At 39.1% G+C, this 17,209-nt stretch overlaps 1 protein-coding gene across 2 annotated transcripts in view; it reads right to left on the bottom strand.

Moving 5' to 3' along the window:
• Positions 1-7,192: 7,192 nt before the first annotated feature.
• The window catches only part of DST (dystonin), a 291,949-nt gene continuing 281,932 nt past the window's right edge, over positions 7,193-17,209 (bottom strand). Inside the window, exons 98-103 of one of the 2 annotated variants that reach the window (XM_066547319.1) lie at positions 15,403-15,520; positions 13,928-13,996; positions 12,980-13,179; positions 12,420-12,530; positions 9,607-9,730; positions 7,193-8,433 (exon numbers count right to left, since the gene is read on the bottom strand). In XM_066547319.1, coding sequence (XP_066403416.1) covers positions 8,168-8,433; positions 9,607-9,730; positions 12,420-12,530; positions 12,980-13,179; positions 13,928-13,996; positions 15,403-15,520 — 888 coding nt within the window. In that variant the 3' untranslated portion in view covers positions 7,193-8,167. The remainder of the gene's footprint in view (positions 8,434-9,606; positions 9,731-12,419; positions 12,531-12,979; positions 13,180-13,927; positions 13,997-15,402; positions 15,521-17,209) is intronic. The other variant, XM_066547320.1, reaches the window with a different exon arrangement.

The raw sequence follows: 17,209 nt of genomic DNA on the forward strand, positions 1-17,209 counted from the left end.
TATGTGAGTTTACAGAAAAAATGTTTCCTTACAAATTAATATCACAACAACCCAATGATGTCTTTCTCCTCTTGTATTTTAATCCAACTGATTTTATCTCCAACTCTACCTTCCAAACCATGTATACATCCAAATGACCTCAGTTTGGTAAGCTCATGCACAGGCATTTAATTGCAAAAAATCCAGCAGCAAGCCCCAAAAGTGAATTCTCCAAACTACCAGTTCATGTTAATGCAGCTGCCTAAACTACTGCCCATCCAACAGGTTCTTCTGAAAATTTTTGGTAGTTTTACAATCATAGCATAATCTTTGCACATTTAAATTTTTTTTCAGAGTTTTTATTGAATTTTTTGACAGCCAGATTAGATCACTCTGCCTGAACTCAAACTCCCTTAACATCATTTGACTACTCAGCTGAAAAGATTTGCTTTTATTTATGTAGTACTGGAGACCATATCTTATACCCTAGAGTTCAATAGCACAGCATTCAGGGCCAGAGACTGACTTATATAAAGACCATATGAAAAGACATCCTGGACACAGTAGGCCATTTATCTAAGACAAGGAAAAGATTCCTTAATCTCTGGCATTTTGATAGAAAAACTCCAGCTGGTACTTCCCCTTTTTAGTTTGTATTGCTATTTAGGAAATTCCTGACTAATTGTCTACTTCTCCTCTGCAGCATGGCCTGTCCTGGGTGGGAGGGGATAAACCCTCTTGCTGCTGGGTGTGAGCTGTGGCAGCTGTGACAAACCTTGTTCTCATGAAACCAGGCCTCCAAGGAGCCTCCTGCCACCCCCTGGCTGTGCTCCCAGACACTTTTTGTTACCCTCTGCCTCCAGGAGTGCAGTGAGCCCCAGCCCCAGGGCATCTCGCCTGCGATGCGGGAGAGGCTGGTGGTGGCAGCCTGGTGACCCCACAGCCAGATACAGCCTAATGGAGGATTTGGGCTACTACTCACCAGGGTTATTTTACCAGATGAGATCACTGCAACATTCTTGGAGAACCCTGCACACATTATTGGAAACAGAGTGGGAACTTGGAGGGGAGGAGGAGATCTCTCACATGGAAAACTTTAAAGCTACCAAATATGAAGTGCTCACTCAGGGGCTGAAGTTTCCAATGGTAATTAAGAAGAGCTTTTCCATTAGCAAGTGCTACATTAAAATTCTTTTGCATCATTAAGAATTAAAGCCTCCTCAAAAATCTAGAAAGATTTAAAAAATCCTGATAAGCTAGAGGGGTTGGAGGGGCAGGGAAAGAAAAAGAAAAAAAGAAACAAATAAACAACCCCTCCCAAAAAAACCAAAAAAAAACCAAAACAAAAAAAAACCCCAAAACAACAACAACAACAACAAAAAAACCCCCAAAAAACCAGAGAGAAATTAATGACCTGACTTGTGTGTAGATAACAAATTCTTAAAGCTTATTTCTTCATTAGTTCCTTCTACTAGTAGAAGTCCCATGCAGAAGTCTGCATTGATCTAGTCAGTGGACTTAAGGAAGTCTTTCTAGAGACTGAAAACACTGTGATCATGCTCATGCTCTTCCCAAACATCAGCAGAACTGATGAGGCATCACCTCCCAAGAGTCACTGCCAGGTCTCTTGGGAGAAGAGACAGCTCTGCCTACATGAGGCCATAACCAGGAGCTCCAGCCAAGCTGGGGAGCTGGTACTCACACACCTTCCTCACCCTCTGGCCACAGGAAGCATCACTTCAGCTCTTGTTACAGAGCCATACACATGGGCTGGAAAATTCAGTTAGCTCATTTTAATAGGAAATGCTGCAGAGCTGTTGTACAGTTCAGAACAGCTATATTTGCAAATACATTCTGGGAGGAAAAAACAATAGCAATGCATTGAAACAGCCCCCACTGCAAGCATCTTGCCTTCTTTAGGCTTGCCCAATTTAATTGTGGTTTGTTTACTACATCTCATTATATTTTTACAAAAGAAATTACATTTGCTTTAACGTGAATGTCTGTGCTTTGCCCTTAAGTTCCAATATAATAAACTGTTGCTCTGGATTAATTTCTCACTGGATAACTATTCAAAGAAATAGTTACTTATTTTTCTTCATTTCACAAAGAGCTATTCATGCGTGGCCATACTCAATTGTGTTTATTTAGAAGGCAAATAGGAAAAAACAAAACACCCCACAAACAAACAAAATAACCAACCAACCAAAAAAAAAACCAAAAAAAAACCAAACAAAACAAACCAAGCAAAACAAAACCCAGAACAACCACACCATACTAATGAATAGCTTATGTCTTTTGGAAAAAAACACTTATCTTCCTCATATCCATAGGACACTTGAAAGGAAGAGTCAACACGGTATTCTTTTCAATTACTTCAGTTTTTTAATGGTTAAAGTCTTGAGGTTGTGCATGATCTGCCACTATCCCCTGAAAGACACATTCATTTCCCTTGTGCCAGTGGATCCCAGGAGGATCAAGATTGGAAAAGTCAAAGGAAACAGGATTGGCAGGTGCCTTGCAGAGGTACATGTGACTGGGATCAACACAGAGAGGAACACCCGTGTACCTGGGTTTGCTGCTGAAGGATCCTGGGAATGCTAAAAAGCTCCTAAAGTATGAGAGTGATAACGTGATGGGATTTTCCACCCCTCTTCCATGGTTTGCATTTCCTGAATGTGGCTAGAAATGACTCAAAATTCTATGGTGAGCCATACTTTGGTGTACTAAAGGATTTTAGGGTATGCAAAAAGGTGTGAAAGTAATAAAAGCTAGAAGCAGAATTCCCAAACCACTCAGGAAAATCCCATCCCATATTTTTTAGCTTGAAATAAGCTCATTGATATGGAGTGGGATTCCTTCTACTTGAACTAGCCATCTGAAGATTAGTTGGCTAGGGCTGAGCCAGTCACTGCAGGATCCCCACTGCAGCATCAGTGGAAAGCAATGCACACCCCCAGGAGATGCGATGAATCACAGAAACGCAGCAATGCTTTTTTCCAGAGCACCCGTCCAACAATGTGCACTTCAGGAACCTCTGAGCCAGCACTTGCAGCTTTGTGCTAAAACCTGTCAAGGGCTCCTTTGCAGAGCTCTTTCCTCTGTTAAAACTGAGCATCTTCTCCTGCCCTGTCTTTCCTAGCTTGCAGTGTGCTATTTACCCTCAGTAAGCCCTTTCTTCTGATCCCATAAGTGCTCACTCCTTTGAGAATTTACTGATTTCTTTTGCAAAGCCATGTGGTCAATCTCAACCTTTGTCCTCATTAACTGATCCTTTCAAGGACTTTCAGGCTGCTTCTAAGGCATGACATCCCTTCAAAAGCTAAGCCAATTCTTCCATAGTGTATTTATTCAGGCTTCCACTACTATCTCATTTATTATTGCGCCTATCATTTTTCCAAGCCTAAACTGATCAGCACTTTTCTTAAGCTTACCAGTATCTTTCTGGAAAAGACATCCATTATGTATTAGACAGTCCTCTCATGCTCACAAGACAAGAGGACTCCAAGTAGCAGCTTAGCTACTTCAGTCTTTGGTGGACATTACCTAGCCTAAATTACCTTATCTCATTGGTTTGGTCTATAAAGCTTCAAATCAGTGTTGCTTAAAGTCACATCTCCTCTTCTGATAAGCAAACTGGAGTTCCTCAATATTTCATATTTACAAGCCTGTTTTCCTCATCCCCACTGGTGTCTTTTATACTTTATACTTTGATATTTTAAGTTTTTAAATTATAGAGATATTTCTTTATCAAGTGACCTCATTGTCTTTAAAAATAGGACAGACACTGCAAACTCTTTCATAGATCCCTAGGTTCCCATTGTTCTGCCTTAAGAACAGAAAGATCTTAGAGGTCTTTTCCAACTTAAATTATTCTGTGACTCTAAGACTTGGAAGAGGCAGGATCAAGCCCCAAAAAGAAGAAGAAGGAAAAAAGAATGGTACTGGATAATTTTCCAATTGTTGTAAAGATCATCATGACCCCTACAAAAAGCTCCACATCAGCTTTCCCTGAGGACAAAGCTATCACCACTCCATCTGCCTCCTCTCAGAAGAACAAACAGTTTTGTAAATGCTGACAGGGCCTGATTTATAGGTTGAGGTTTTTACTCATATTCAACTATCCAAGTGCTAATAACACATGTATTAACACTTTCATACTTACTCAGCCAGGATTCCAGCTAAGTTACACAAGGCACCTTCATCATACTTTCCTATACCCTTCCAATAGAGAAATACAGTTTGAGCACCCCAAGATGCAATTCAGACTATTTAAACTATTTCAGTTGATCAGAACAACTAATAAATTATGAAAAAATAACCCCCAAAGTTTCTTTAGCTTCAGGTCAGATACCACTTCATTTGCAACAGCAAAACTCCAAACAATTCTTTAGCAGAGGACTTAAAAATACCTCAATACTAACAACCACCCAGTATTTTTGTACAAGTTCCACAGAATTTAAGGTGCTGCTGCATCTGTTTCTGAGGAGCTCCCTTTTCCTTTGCAATGTTCCTGTTTTTAGGAAATGTAAGGTTTTTATTTTCCACAGGCACGAGTAACCTACCTGCACTGTTGAAAAAAAAAAAGGCAGGCAAATAAGTCAACCATCTCTTCCACCTCCGTGTCTGCAAACAGGTTATTCAAATTCAGCAGAGAAAACAAGCTTCATTAGGGAAGCACATTTTCTTTCTTGTATAAAAGCCTACTCACCTTGCACAAGTCTATAAACCTCCTTACAGTTACCCCCAGTCAGCGCAAGCATCTAGCTAAAACCTCTTCTCCAGGGTGAGCTCAGGTGCCACCCAACGGCCTGAGAATGGGAAACACCTGGAAGCAGTTAGGGCAGCTGGTGTGCAGGGAATGAAGCAATGCTCATTTTCCATCCCCGTGGTCATTCACAGACCATTAAGAGCAAGTGCTCAGCAATGTATCTGCTTGCCACACACTTGGGAGGAACACACCTAATGCTAGAGCCCCTGTCTCATGTGGGGTGCTGCTAGCCCTGTCAGAGCTGTGGCAACCATGGGTCCAAACCCTGCTGCTCACTATGGTATGGCATAGCTGCTTGCATCAGTTCGTTTTTATGAAATGCATTAGTTTTTAAATTAAGATTTAAGATAAAATCATTCATATGCTTTTGTAAAGAGATGTGCTGGAGTCAAAGCCTGAATTACTGTCATTGATTGCATTAGCATGTAAGAAACTCACAATATATCTTAACTGAAGCTGAGGATGCCTAAACCAGGAGGTATCATTAGATCACTACAGATATCATCTGCAGATTGCAGAAAATTTATGGAAACTTTCCCATTTTGAAGGCAACAAAACAGAAAGGCAGAGCACTGAAAATGAAAAAGAAGCCTAGAACTGAGCAAGATTTTCCAAGTGCTAAATATACATTATTCACTTAACAATATGGTTCCCATAGCCACAGGCTGTCCAACCCTTCTTCCCAGCCCATCACCTCAGCTCCTTCACCATGCAGGACAATCACAGAATAAACAGGTAAAGGAGTCTAGGCCCCACTAAGTTGTAATTCACTCATGGTCACCTAGCAAGCTGATGAATTTATGATCAACTCCTGTTGTTAAAAGGAAGGCAATAAAAGGGCCAAAAACTCATCTCCAATGATGAGGTTAAATTCTCATGCAACTGAATGAGGTGGGGATGTACTTGTAGGGCTGATCCTTCATCTCCCATTTATGCTGGTACCGAACAAGAAATGCTTTTCAATTACAGAAAAATGGATATTGAATACCACTAATTTCTTTTCAAAAATAGTTCACTAAAACTGAGCTGCCTATCACTTATCCATATGTTCACAATATGCCTTTTCCATGAAATGCTGCACATTCCTCCTTGGGTCACAGAGGTATACAGCATCCATTATCTATTTTCAGACTTTTGTCACCATAAACTTTGTATCACAGGCAACAGAATTTTGAAAATTCTCTTAGTATCAATCTAAAGCAGTTAATTTTTGGAAGAAGTTAATTAAGGTATAACATCTGGAGGCAGATTTAAGCTTTTTCACTGAACCCCCAGTCCTATTTAATTTACCATTAATTTGGTTTCTGACACTGGATGATTCTCTCCAGCCAATAAATGAACTTTCCCACTTTACCACTTCCATCCTCCCCCATTTTGCAATGACTAGCAAGTCACAGTAATCTACTTTGTCCTTGGGTTAGCTGGCATTGGATTTCTCAGAGGCTGGTCACTCCTCTAATATTTCTATAAAATTACAATGTAGCCATACAAAAATTCCATAAAGTTGCATAATTAATGAAGCATTAAAAAGATATTTGAGCTAAGACTGCAATATAAAAGGTGCTTTAAGTAGGTGCCAACACTACCTCCTGTGTAGGTAGGTTGCTCTTGGGATACAAAGTACTGATCTATGTATGTACCCTTGCAAAGGAGTGAGATTTGTCCTCCCCACACATCCTTTGAACATCAGTCTTGTAGTTAAAATGCACCAAGAATTTTCCACTGGGCACACCACCACCTCTCTGTCAAATAATCCGTGCAAGTGCCCATATTCTATCCTTTTCCTTTCTCCTGCTTACAAGTAGAGATATTTCAGCTATCATTTGTAAATAGTGAAAACTATCCAAGGGTGTTGGGGGTTTCAAAAAGCACCAAAGTCATTCTGATCTATTTTAGTGTTCTAGGAAAGCAATCACTGGATGAATAGAAGCAACAGGAGAGGTGAAAAATGGAAAGATAAAATAGTGCAGCAGAGACTGATGCTTCAGTTATCAGTAAACACTTGTGCTGATTCCCAAGCCAGGTAGGACTGGTTGATCATGGCTTTCTATAAACCTTTGTACAACTCTGTGTTGAAGGAAATCCTGATACAAATGGATTTTGATTGATTCAATTATCTTTTGAGTATTATTTTATCTGGCCAAGTCCCACACAAGTCTTTCTGATATTATTTGAAAGTTCTAGAGATTCTGTCATTACTTACCACGGCATCTATCCAGCCATGCTACAGCACTCCCATTTGAAGCTGCACCATTTTTTCCACTGAAATTGAGCTATTAGCTATCCTTTCAATGAATCCATGCATGGCTAGAATGTTTCACTGACTAACAGAGCAAGTGAATTACTCTATGCATTTTATACATGGTATGTAAAAGACACAGTTTAATATGGAGAAAATAACAGTCGACACATAATAATTACATATAATTTCATATGCTCTGATATGTGCAATTTAGTGTTTTATTAAACAAATACAGTAGCTAACCAAAATCAGATAGCTGATAATGGGAAATAACATTAAAGCCTGTGTTCCTATGGTAATTATTGGTCATCTGAAATGGCATATGCTCTAAAACATAACACAGAAAATACCTTCCTGTGAAATAAGAAATACAATGGAAATAAAGTTAAGGGACATGTTTATTTCTGAGCTTTCTGCAAGCAAAATTGCTTTGATACAAAATGAGTTCAATGATACAGTGCTACCATCCACTCAAGCAAAAGAAAACCTCACATTTACATGAATGCACTTTATATTGATATTCTTACAGAATAATAGTTCAGATATCCAGAATTTGTCTGGCCTCATTGAAAGCAATGGCACAGAAATGCTGCAAGGTATTGGAGTATCATATTATTGGCAAGTGCTTAATTAACTCTGTGAGTTCTCTGAGAGATACTGTATAAATAAGGGTACTGTGAAGGTGTGTTTGTATTCCTTAGTACTTTTGACATACATCATTTAGTGTTTGTTTAGTTAGCTCAAAATGTGTAATTGTGTCTTTTGGCTTTCAGTATTCTCTTTTTCTTTTTTAAAGAAAAATCATGAGGTATCCTTTACTGTTAACTAATGACATAGTGATAGGCCTTTTTTATTGAGGTTGCAGAGACTTACTGTACATTCAGTACACTGTACATTCGGCAATTATTTTTAGTGTACTTTCTACATGTTACTGTGTACAACTGTTAGTTTACATTAGAACTCTTCCCCTTCTCACAGGATATGGCAAAACAAAACAAAAAATCTGACAAAAATTATACACATAAAATAAGAAGACAAATACACAAATAAGGCCATCTGCAGAATTAAAAATCCACCTCTTGCGATATTTCACAGTAATTTCTACATAATATTTTACATCTTATGAACTTAAATATTTAATGCAAAAGGAAAAGACCTTTATGGAGCCAATCATATTATCTCTTCAAGGACTTGTCCGATTTGCTGGCTAGTGGCCTTCTCTGGGGGGTTGGAATTTTCGAAGGCTTGGCGGATCCTGGCCGAGAGCCTGCTCGGGGTGTCGGCCTGCTCGTGGCAGGAACAGTCTCTGACATATCTGAGCACACAGACTGGATTTCTGAGATGTCAAAGTCAGACGCGTCACTGCCGCGGCGGCTGCTCGACCTGCTGCCAGCCTTGCTTCCTGCTCGGCTGCCGGGTCTGCTTGGAGTTCTTCTGGTGTCTAAAAAAGAGATGATAACTACCAGGTTTAATGGTGAGGATGGGAGACCTCTGCAGGTCTTTCCTAGGTCTTTGGCACCCCCAAAAATTCGTCATTGCACCAACTAAACTTTAGACTTCTGCCAGGCATTCGACACAGGCTAACTGGTGCTGTGTCTCACACTAAAGAAAAGGAAATGCAAGATCAAATGCTGACACAGAGTGAATTCATCACTAGCCTATCTTATCAAAAATGCATTGTCCTGGCAGCTTTTATTGACTTCCTAGACATGCATTGTACCTTCACTCAACAGCCAGAGGCTTTATTTCCCCTGCCCTTTTCTCAGCTATTAATTGGGAAAAAAAAATCAGTATCTGGTCTCTTCATGCATTCATGATTTCTAAGTATAGGCATCTTGGAGATGCAAATGAATATCCCAATATTTAAATGTGTAGCACTTTAAAAAAAAAAATTCAAATCCATACAGATGAAAGCTGCAAGTAAACAAGGGCAAAGTAGACATCCTGCCCAACAAAGGGCTGAGGAGATGAGCTCTCAGCAAGCCTGCTAAGTAAAAGCCTGCCCAGACAATGTGCTGCGAAGAAAACACTGCAACAAGGAATCTTAAACAGAAAACAATTAATGTGGTTTTTCATAATTTTCCAATTACTTATTAAGCATTTTTGATCTTCACAAATCTGGTTCCCTGCATGTATGAAGAACACTGTGTTGCAAAGCACAGTTTCACTGCTTTCTATTTTTGTATACTGCTTTTAAAATCTCTGTGGGATATTCCATTAATAAGGCAATTTACAGCTGCTCCCTGCAGTTCTTCCAAAAGAAATAGACAGGTCATGACTAAGTGACTCCCCTTTGCTCCATCACAATTGAGAACAACTTGAATACTGTAAAGAACTGGATCCTTTGAGTAAATGCTTCTTCCCTAGTTCCTAGGGCAGATACATTGAAGGTGGTACCATTCTCAAGAAGATTGCAGGCATGAATTCACACATCCATAGCTGAACATGTGAATGGAGGGCCTGATTATGTGCACCCTCTCAGCAATGGGTAGACTGTACAACTTTTACTCCTTCTCACTCTTCTGACATCTCCCTTGACCCCTAATGTGACCTTAAGTGCTCAGGTGGAAAACAAAGCAAGTGGTAGATCAATCTCTGAAGTCAGGACACTCACCTGCAAACTGAGCTCTGACTCTGGTAGCTGCTGTTGACAGGATGCCACTGTCTTCTCCTGAGTGGAAACCCTTCCCTGATAGATACCCTGGCAGTCTGAGTTTACTTCCTTGAATTGGTGTTCCCTATGTAAACCAAACACACAAAAAATGCTTTTTTAACTGAAGACAAGACTAGTATTAGGGACTACATAGCTTAGAATGTGATCATCATAATATTCACTGTGAATCTGAAATATTGGTTTAAGCCACTATGGGCATTATTCATAATGTGAAGTTTAGAATGCTCCTTTAGCAGTTTGCATTTGAAGTAGTCCAAATGTAAAACAACAACAACAACAAAAGAATCATTTTAAGTCTGCTTAACATTTTAGCATCTTTGTGCGTATTTCAACACATATGAAGAAAGAAAAAAGCTACCTTTTTATAATTAGTCAAGCAGGTAAGATTAGTTGATGGTACATACTGAGATGTTGTATCTGCATAACTTGAATTTCCACCATTCTGGCTGTAGTTATAGGTGATGAAAATATTTTTAAAATTGAAACAAGGCTACCAAATTTCAGAAACCTTTTGCTAGGAGGAAAAAAACCCCAAGCCAAAACAAGAGAAAACAGAAAAAAGGGCATAGGACTAATTGTAAAAGTTCCAGTTGTCAGTATACTGCCTTACAGTGTCTCTACTACCCAGTCTCACCCTGCCTGCTTTCTTATTTCTGAAATGTCTTGATTTACAATCTGCCCCAAATCTGCCCAAAATTTCTTTCATAGCCACCAAAATTGAATCGTCAGATTTCAAAATGAGTATCACTCACTAAATAAGAGGTGTATGCAAATAAGAGGAAAATTACAGTATTCACAGTAATTTAATAACACAAAAATAGATATTCGAAAATTAGAAAAAACAGTGCAGTGATGAATGCAGTTTGTGGAGTGGCCTGGATCCCAGGATCCTGCATTCTGTGCCTTTGATCCCCATACAGCTGTAGGTAGAATTAGGTACTGAAAACCAAGATCCAGAGAAGTGTGTTGGAAGCTGCCTTGAGCTAAGAACAGAGCAGAGGCGTGGGAGGAGCTTGCCTGGCAGCTGCCAGTTCAGACCACTTCTGAACAAAAAAGTGCTGAGGTGCTACAGAGTAATCTGCTGGCTCTGACAGGGCAGGTCACAATGTAAAACTCTCATTACAGCCAAGTACAGAGCTGGACATACAGCTAGCCCTGCCCTGGGAACCTCTGCTATACAGACACTGCTTGGGAGGGTAAGGAGAAAGGGAACACTGTTACCTCCACTGAAACTGCTGCACTCTGGCCAAGGCATTGGGAGAGAATCACCAGTGTGAAAAATAGAACTAGCCTGTTCAGTTTTGCCCTAAGCCCAAATGCAGTTTGCATATAAAATTAATAACTACTCTCTTGGGCAGTAAATGCTGCAGAATGCCTTAGAAATCCACTGAACCTACCCCACCCTAATCATTCTGTTTATAATCTTAAACCATACTGGTTTACATAAAAGAAACTCACTGAAACTACTGGCAGTTGGAAGAGTAGATAAGAAATACAGTGCCCCCATATGAAATCAGGCCAGCTGCTTTCCTGTCATTGTAATTCAATGAAAACAACACCTTTCCATGTCTATAAACCCTTTAATGTACCATCAATTAATCTTTCACTGCAGTTACCAGCTAAGAGATGAAAGAAAATACAGGAATATGTTAGAAACTGACAACTGACTAAACTCTGTGCTGTTAATCAGTCTAAGGCACAGCCCCATGTGCTTGCAGTTGCTGTACCCACAGACACACCTGCAGTGTGCACAACAACACTCACAGAAGGAGGGAGGAAGAAGTTTGTTGTGCATCTTTGAGAAAAGCCATGCTGAGGTTATGGAAACTTCACAGCAGAAGGTGTCACATGAACAGCAATAGGCATCAAAGTGTAGATTTGTGAAAAGCAGATACAACAGAGGGGGTGGTAGCACAAGCTTCTCCGCTCCAAGCCCTCCATCCAACCGAGGGCAAGAGTAACTCCCACTAATGACACATCAGTGTGCAGCCTGATCCAGCTGCAATCTTTTCACTGACTGTAATGACATTGAAGCAAACACTTTGGCTTCAAGCCCCTTTAAATTTTGGTCATACAGCCTAATTGCCAGCATAATCCTAATTGCTATACTAGCAATTTCCATGTAAGCCATGCTAGCTTCCTGTTAAGTCATCAAATAGCTATCCTATTAGAGCAATAACTGGTCACTACCCCCTAAACAAAACTTTCAATTGTTGTAAAGATTTATGTATCGCAGCCAGACTTTTTTGCCATCTTCTTCACTGTGATTGGGTATTTCTTTATTTAGTGGTTTTGCACTAGAGATCATTAATCTCGTGTCTGCAGTTCAGAAACATTGTAGTACTTAATGAATTCAAAGTAAACAATTTTAGGAAAGAAACCTGCAAAGTATATTGAATGTTTTATTTTTCTTTTAAAAAAGTACTTTTCCACATTTACTCAACTATTTCATTCCATATTTTCCTGATTTATTAAGCAGTTGAGATTTAAACATTAGCTCAGTGAGGCTGTATTTTCCTAAAAATTAAAAAAAACCCATGAAAAATAGAACATTAAAAAAACCCAAAAACCAAAACAAACTTTGGGGAGGGGGAAAAAGTAAGAAATAATTTGACAAAGGTCTAAAACAAAGACAATGCATTAATATACACAGGATGTTGCAGCTTAGACGTACTGAAACTCTAGTGACTGTTAGTGAAGTGACAGTTTTAGTGAAGGAAGTAATTAGACTAGAATTTCTGTCCTTACTGTACCTCTGCAGATGACCCTTGATAGTCTGAGGATTCTGGTGGCTTAGAAGGAGTTGATGTTTTGCTGTTTGTCAACCATGGTTTACCATAGTTGCGTGTTAAATGATGTGGTGTCTGTATGAAACAATGGTAAATCAAAATGTGAAGGACAGTAGAGGAAAACTATGGCACGGAGAAGGATACCCAGGCTTTCAAAATCTCAGTAGAAATAAAATCTAAGCAGAAAAAGTTAATGAAAAATGTTCTAAAATGAAGAGATGACAGAGTTTATTTTCCAAGTGAAATGGAGAGGTTTGTTGATGTTTCAGAGCAGTTCCCAAACTGCCGGTTAGCTTATGCGACACCTTACACATAGAAATTCTTCTACTGCCATGTTGCAAACAAACAGTAGAGAAAACATATTGAAAACACTCTCATATCCACCTCAGACTATGAAATAAAATGGAGATACTTTTTCTCCATCAGCTAGAGAAAGCAGCAATATTACTGGAGTGAGGAAAACCCCAAAAATTCAATCTATATCCCATTTGTTAACCAGGGCAGTTTTGTAGGTTTCTCCTTACCTTCGGTGTACTTGTAGCAACAGCCTGTGGGGCAGCTGCCTGGCCAGCTTGACTTGACAGAGAAGTGGATCTGTTGGGAGAAGCACCTCTTGAAGAGGGTCGTGATCTACGGCCCCTTGGTCGGAAAGCTGCCATGCTCTGACTGGCACCATCTGCCAAAATGAATTTTTCACGCAGCTCCACGTTTGTCCTCCCTTTAGCTGCAAAGAGAGGTGTTCATTGACTCAGACATGAAATCTCTCACAAGGCTGTTTATTGCCATTTTTGCCATGCCAACTCCAACACATTTCAGCAATAAATAAAATGCATTACTATGTAATGCATTTATTTTAGACACAGAAGAGTTATGTGCAGGACTCACTTATTCTAATACTTTATGCCAGCAGGAATGAACCACTGTCAAAGGAAGTCAGCGTGATAATGGAATGCTCAACGTGCTAAATCATTGTTAATCAATCAACTATTAATACATAGACACAACCTGATGGGCAGTTTTGCTAACTCTACAGCTATTCATAATAAATAATACTTGCTTGGACGTTCTAGAAGAAATTACAGGAAAGCAGCAAATATATTTATTCAAAACTATGAAGTTATGTAGTTTGGCAACATGCAATGATGAACATAAAACCCAAACTATGATGAAGTAATTGGTGGCTAAGCACTCACACACACACATACAAACACACATACAAGAGAATGTTCTGCATGAATAAATGCAAGACGTTAGCATTTAACTGTGTCAGTGTGAATGGCAATTGTTTTTGAAACACTCTTCAAGCGTGTCAAAAAAATTAGCTTGCAAAGCACCAGCCCATGTAGGAACATGTTAAGCTAAATATGAAGGGTGAAGCATATAGCTAAAAGTATACATATATTAAAAAATGCGGGAAGGAAATTAAGAGAGAGAAGAAGAGGAGAAGGAGACAAAGAGAGGGGTTTGCCAACCTATAGTAGGCTGAGTGGTAATTGAAGAGTTTGATTCCGAACGTAACATTTTACTCCCGTGATGATGAACTAGAAAAAATGACACAGGACATGGGTCACATTAAAGAAAATCGTTAGCAGGAGAAGAAATCAAGTACAGCAGCTGCATATGCAAGAGACTTGGAGCACCAGGCCAAAAGACAGGACTTGAGCAAAAGCTGTCCCTAAGTGTTCTTAGGTGAGCTCTCAAAGGTCCCCTAGGCAGAAAGGAAATGGCGTTTGGACAGACTTGGCTACAGTCCCAAGTGTACTTGTGTAGCAGCGGTATTTATCTGCTGACATAAAGAAGTAATACAAGCTAAAGAGATTTTATATGACTAGGTGCAGTACTTTTGAAACTGTTTATGACAACAGTTCTTTGCGATATGATTCATCTGAATACACGAGAAGCACTTGGTGGAAACGCAAATTTGCTAGGTGAAGTGGTTTAGGAAAAGTTTGAACCTGCAACACTGATTTCAACCAGGCAAGGATTAGGTAGCAATGCACAACATCCAGTGATGCTGATTTTACAGAGTATTCTTACAGGTATTCTTTAGACCCTCTGTGTTGACATCTGCTCAAATATACCCAAGAAAAAGGGTCCTTCTTTTATTCCTTTCTACTTCTATTCCTCAAAAGAGTAGTAGAAAATAAAATGTGCCTCAGAAGATCTGGCTACATTGAAGGGTTAACTTGGTTAGTTCTGTTGTACCCCAAACATTTTTCTCATGCCTATTGACGGGTAGAGTGTTACTATTTATTCCTAGGCTGGCACTGAAAGATACAGTACTTAATAAATATCCAATAATTTATTGGAATTCCTTATTACAGTCCTCAGTATTGTGTCCTGAGAAAACAGCTCATCTGATGCAATGTCCTGGAGGGCTCAGTGATAGAGCACTCCCTGCTCCCACGGAGCACAATGTCCTCCAGACCAGAACATTTTCCACTTGCTTTGTGTAAGGCTCAGGGATCTACAAAGTGCTTCTGGGGAAGATGCCAAGGAAAAGACAAGGTTACAAAGGTAGAAAGACTGGGAAGAGTCACTGGCCAGAGGTTTTTGTGGTGGTGGTGTTACTCATCAATTCAATTGCCTTATTTTGACTTATTGTGTTGCTGAGAAGGTTTTATTGGACATTTCTGTGTGCTATTTCTGCCAAGTCATACAAGCCACTTACATACCATCAAGTCTATTTGGGCTAAGTTCAGTTTTTACTTGCACCACTATAACACTGAAGGAACTGTGCAGAAGACACCACAGTTTTTCCAGACATACATCAGTGCAACTGAGAGGATCTCAACCATGTGATTTAAAGTTCACAAAAATGTGACATTTAGTGAGATGATGTTTACAACAACTGGCATTTTATACAAGTCCATCTCCATCTTGAGACAATGAATGGTGACTGCATCCAAATAATAAGCTGCAAGTCTTTAACAGTTCTGTTACATACCACGGCAAGGATCATTTTTCACTAGGAACTCATCAAGTGCCATCCAGCCACCTCCAACACGGACCATGACTGTACTTCTTAGGATACGAACAAGGCGCAGTTGTTGAGAGTCACCAAACTGCAATAAAAATCAAATGACAGTCTGAGCTTCTCAAGCATTCAGATGCAGTTCAACACTGATAGGTTAAAAAATCAGACCTTTTAAAAAGTTTATTTTGATATTTAATAATTAGTAAATGCTAAAAAAAAATCAATTTATTTATGCAGATTATTAAAGCTGTTAAGATTTCAAATCAGATGGCTCTGCATTAATCAAAAGAAGATGGCAGGATGGTAAGGAAGAAACTCAGGTTTAATTTTATGTTTGATTCTCAAATGTCTGAGGTCATAAAAGAAGCAAAATTAGTAGTACATTATTTGATTGGTTACAGTCTGCTTTTGTGCAAATTAATGAAGACCTATTTGCGTTATTTCACTGGTAAAATCTTAAGCAAACACTCTTCTACAACAGTCTTGATTTTTAATGTTGTCAGCTGAAAGGAAGGCAGCATCACTTCAAACAAGCAGTATATAATCTGGAAATTCAACGTGTTATGAGTGTTGCACAGTTCTCTCGATTGATTAATCTATGGGAATATTTTCAGGTATAGCACTACAGTGCTGACACTGTTTACCTATAGCAAGGTACATGTGAGGAAGGGAACATTAAAGAAGCAATGAATGATTAATAACTATAATTATGTTTGTCATTCCTCTGACTACACATCAAGGTTCTTCACGATTCAGAGATGAGAGTCTGTTTCATACTAAGTTCTTGTATGAGTCCTTTGGGCCAGGCCTAATGCATATTTTGCTCTTGAAACCTGTGTAACAAAACTTGTACGAGTACCTTCACTCAAATTCGGATCAAAAAAAGCATAACCAAAATGCTGACCTCACAATCTCAAGAAAACTAACCAGAATTCAGTACTTTTAAGCCAGCACTACTAAAATATTTTCATACCAGATGACCAGGCCAAGTGCAGTGCACCCTCACACAAACATGCAGAGCACTCACTAAAACCAGTGGGAGTTGAATGCCCCTCTTTGGGACAATCTCTGACCCTTGGAGAAGGCTGGCCATAATTCAACGGTACCTACTTGCTCCAGTGAGGGGACTGAACAAACCACACAAAAATGTGCTCCCTACTTGTTAGATGACTTCAGTTGTTTGGTACTATTCAAGCCAAGAAGAGAGAATAAGTTTAAAGGAATATTACTTTTAGGAACCAAACAAAAGCAAAGCTTGCTTCTCAATTCAATAATAAATTGTATTTGTTATAAGCAAGAACATTTACATGAGCATTATTTCTGAGAGTTTTTTAATAATGCATTCAATATGTGCCAAACAAAGAACCATTTTATATATGTAGATCACAGGTTTTTTTAAAAGGCATCCAAATTAACACTGTTTATTTTCATTGGCTTGTTCCTACCAAATTTTTTTCCTAGTGATTCTGAAGATAGTATCTTTCTTCTTTTCCTTATTTTTTTTTTTCCCCATCACAGACTAATTAGTCAGTTAGACCCCATCAGGCAACTACACCAAGGGTCAAGTGTGCTTTGGAAACTGCCCAGCTAGAAATTAATTCAGAGAAAGTGGGGCTGGAAAGTAACATGGTAATGCAATAGTACCTATCACTGCATTTCTTCTTATGGTAACTCGGTTGATTTCCTTCCTAAAATAGCCTGGTACAGCTTTCTTTAAACAGTATTTAACATTATTTCAAATAACCAGAGGTAAAAACATAAAGGAGTTTAAGATACA

This window comes from Molothrus aeneus, chromosome 3 (assembly GCF_037042795.1).
Source record: "Molothrus aeneus isolate 106 chromosome 3, BPBGC_Maene_1.0, whole genome shotgun sequence".
Taxonomy (NCBI): Eukaryota; Metazoa; Chordata; class Aves; order Passeriformes; family Icteridae; genus Molothrus; species Molothrus aeneus.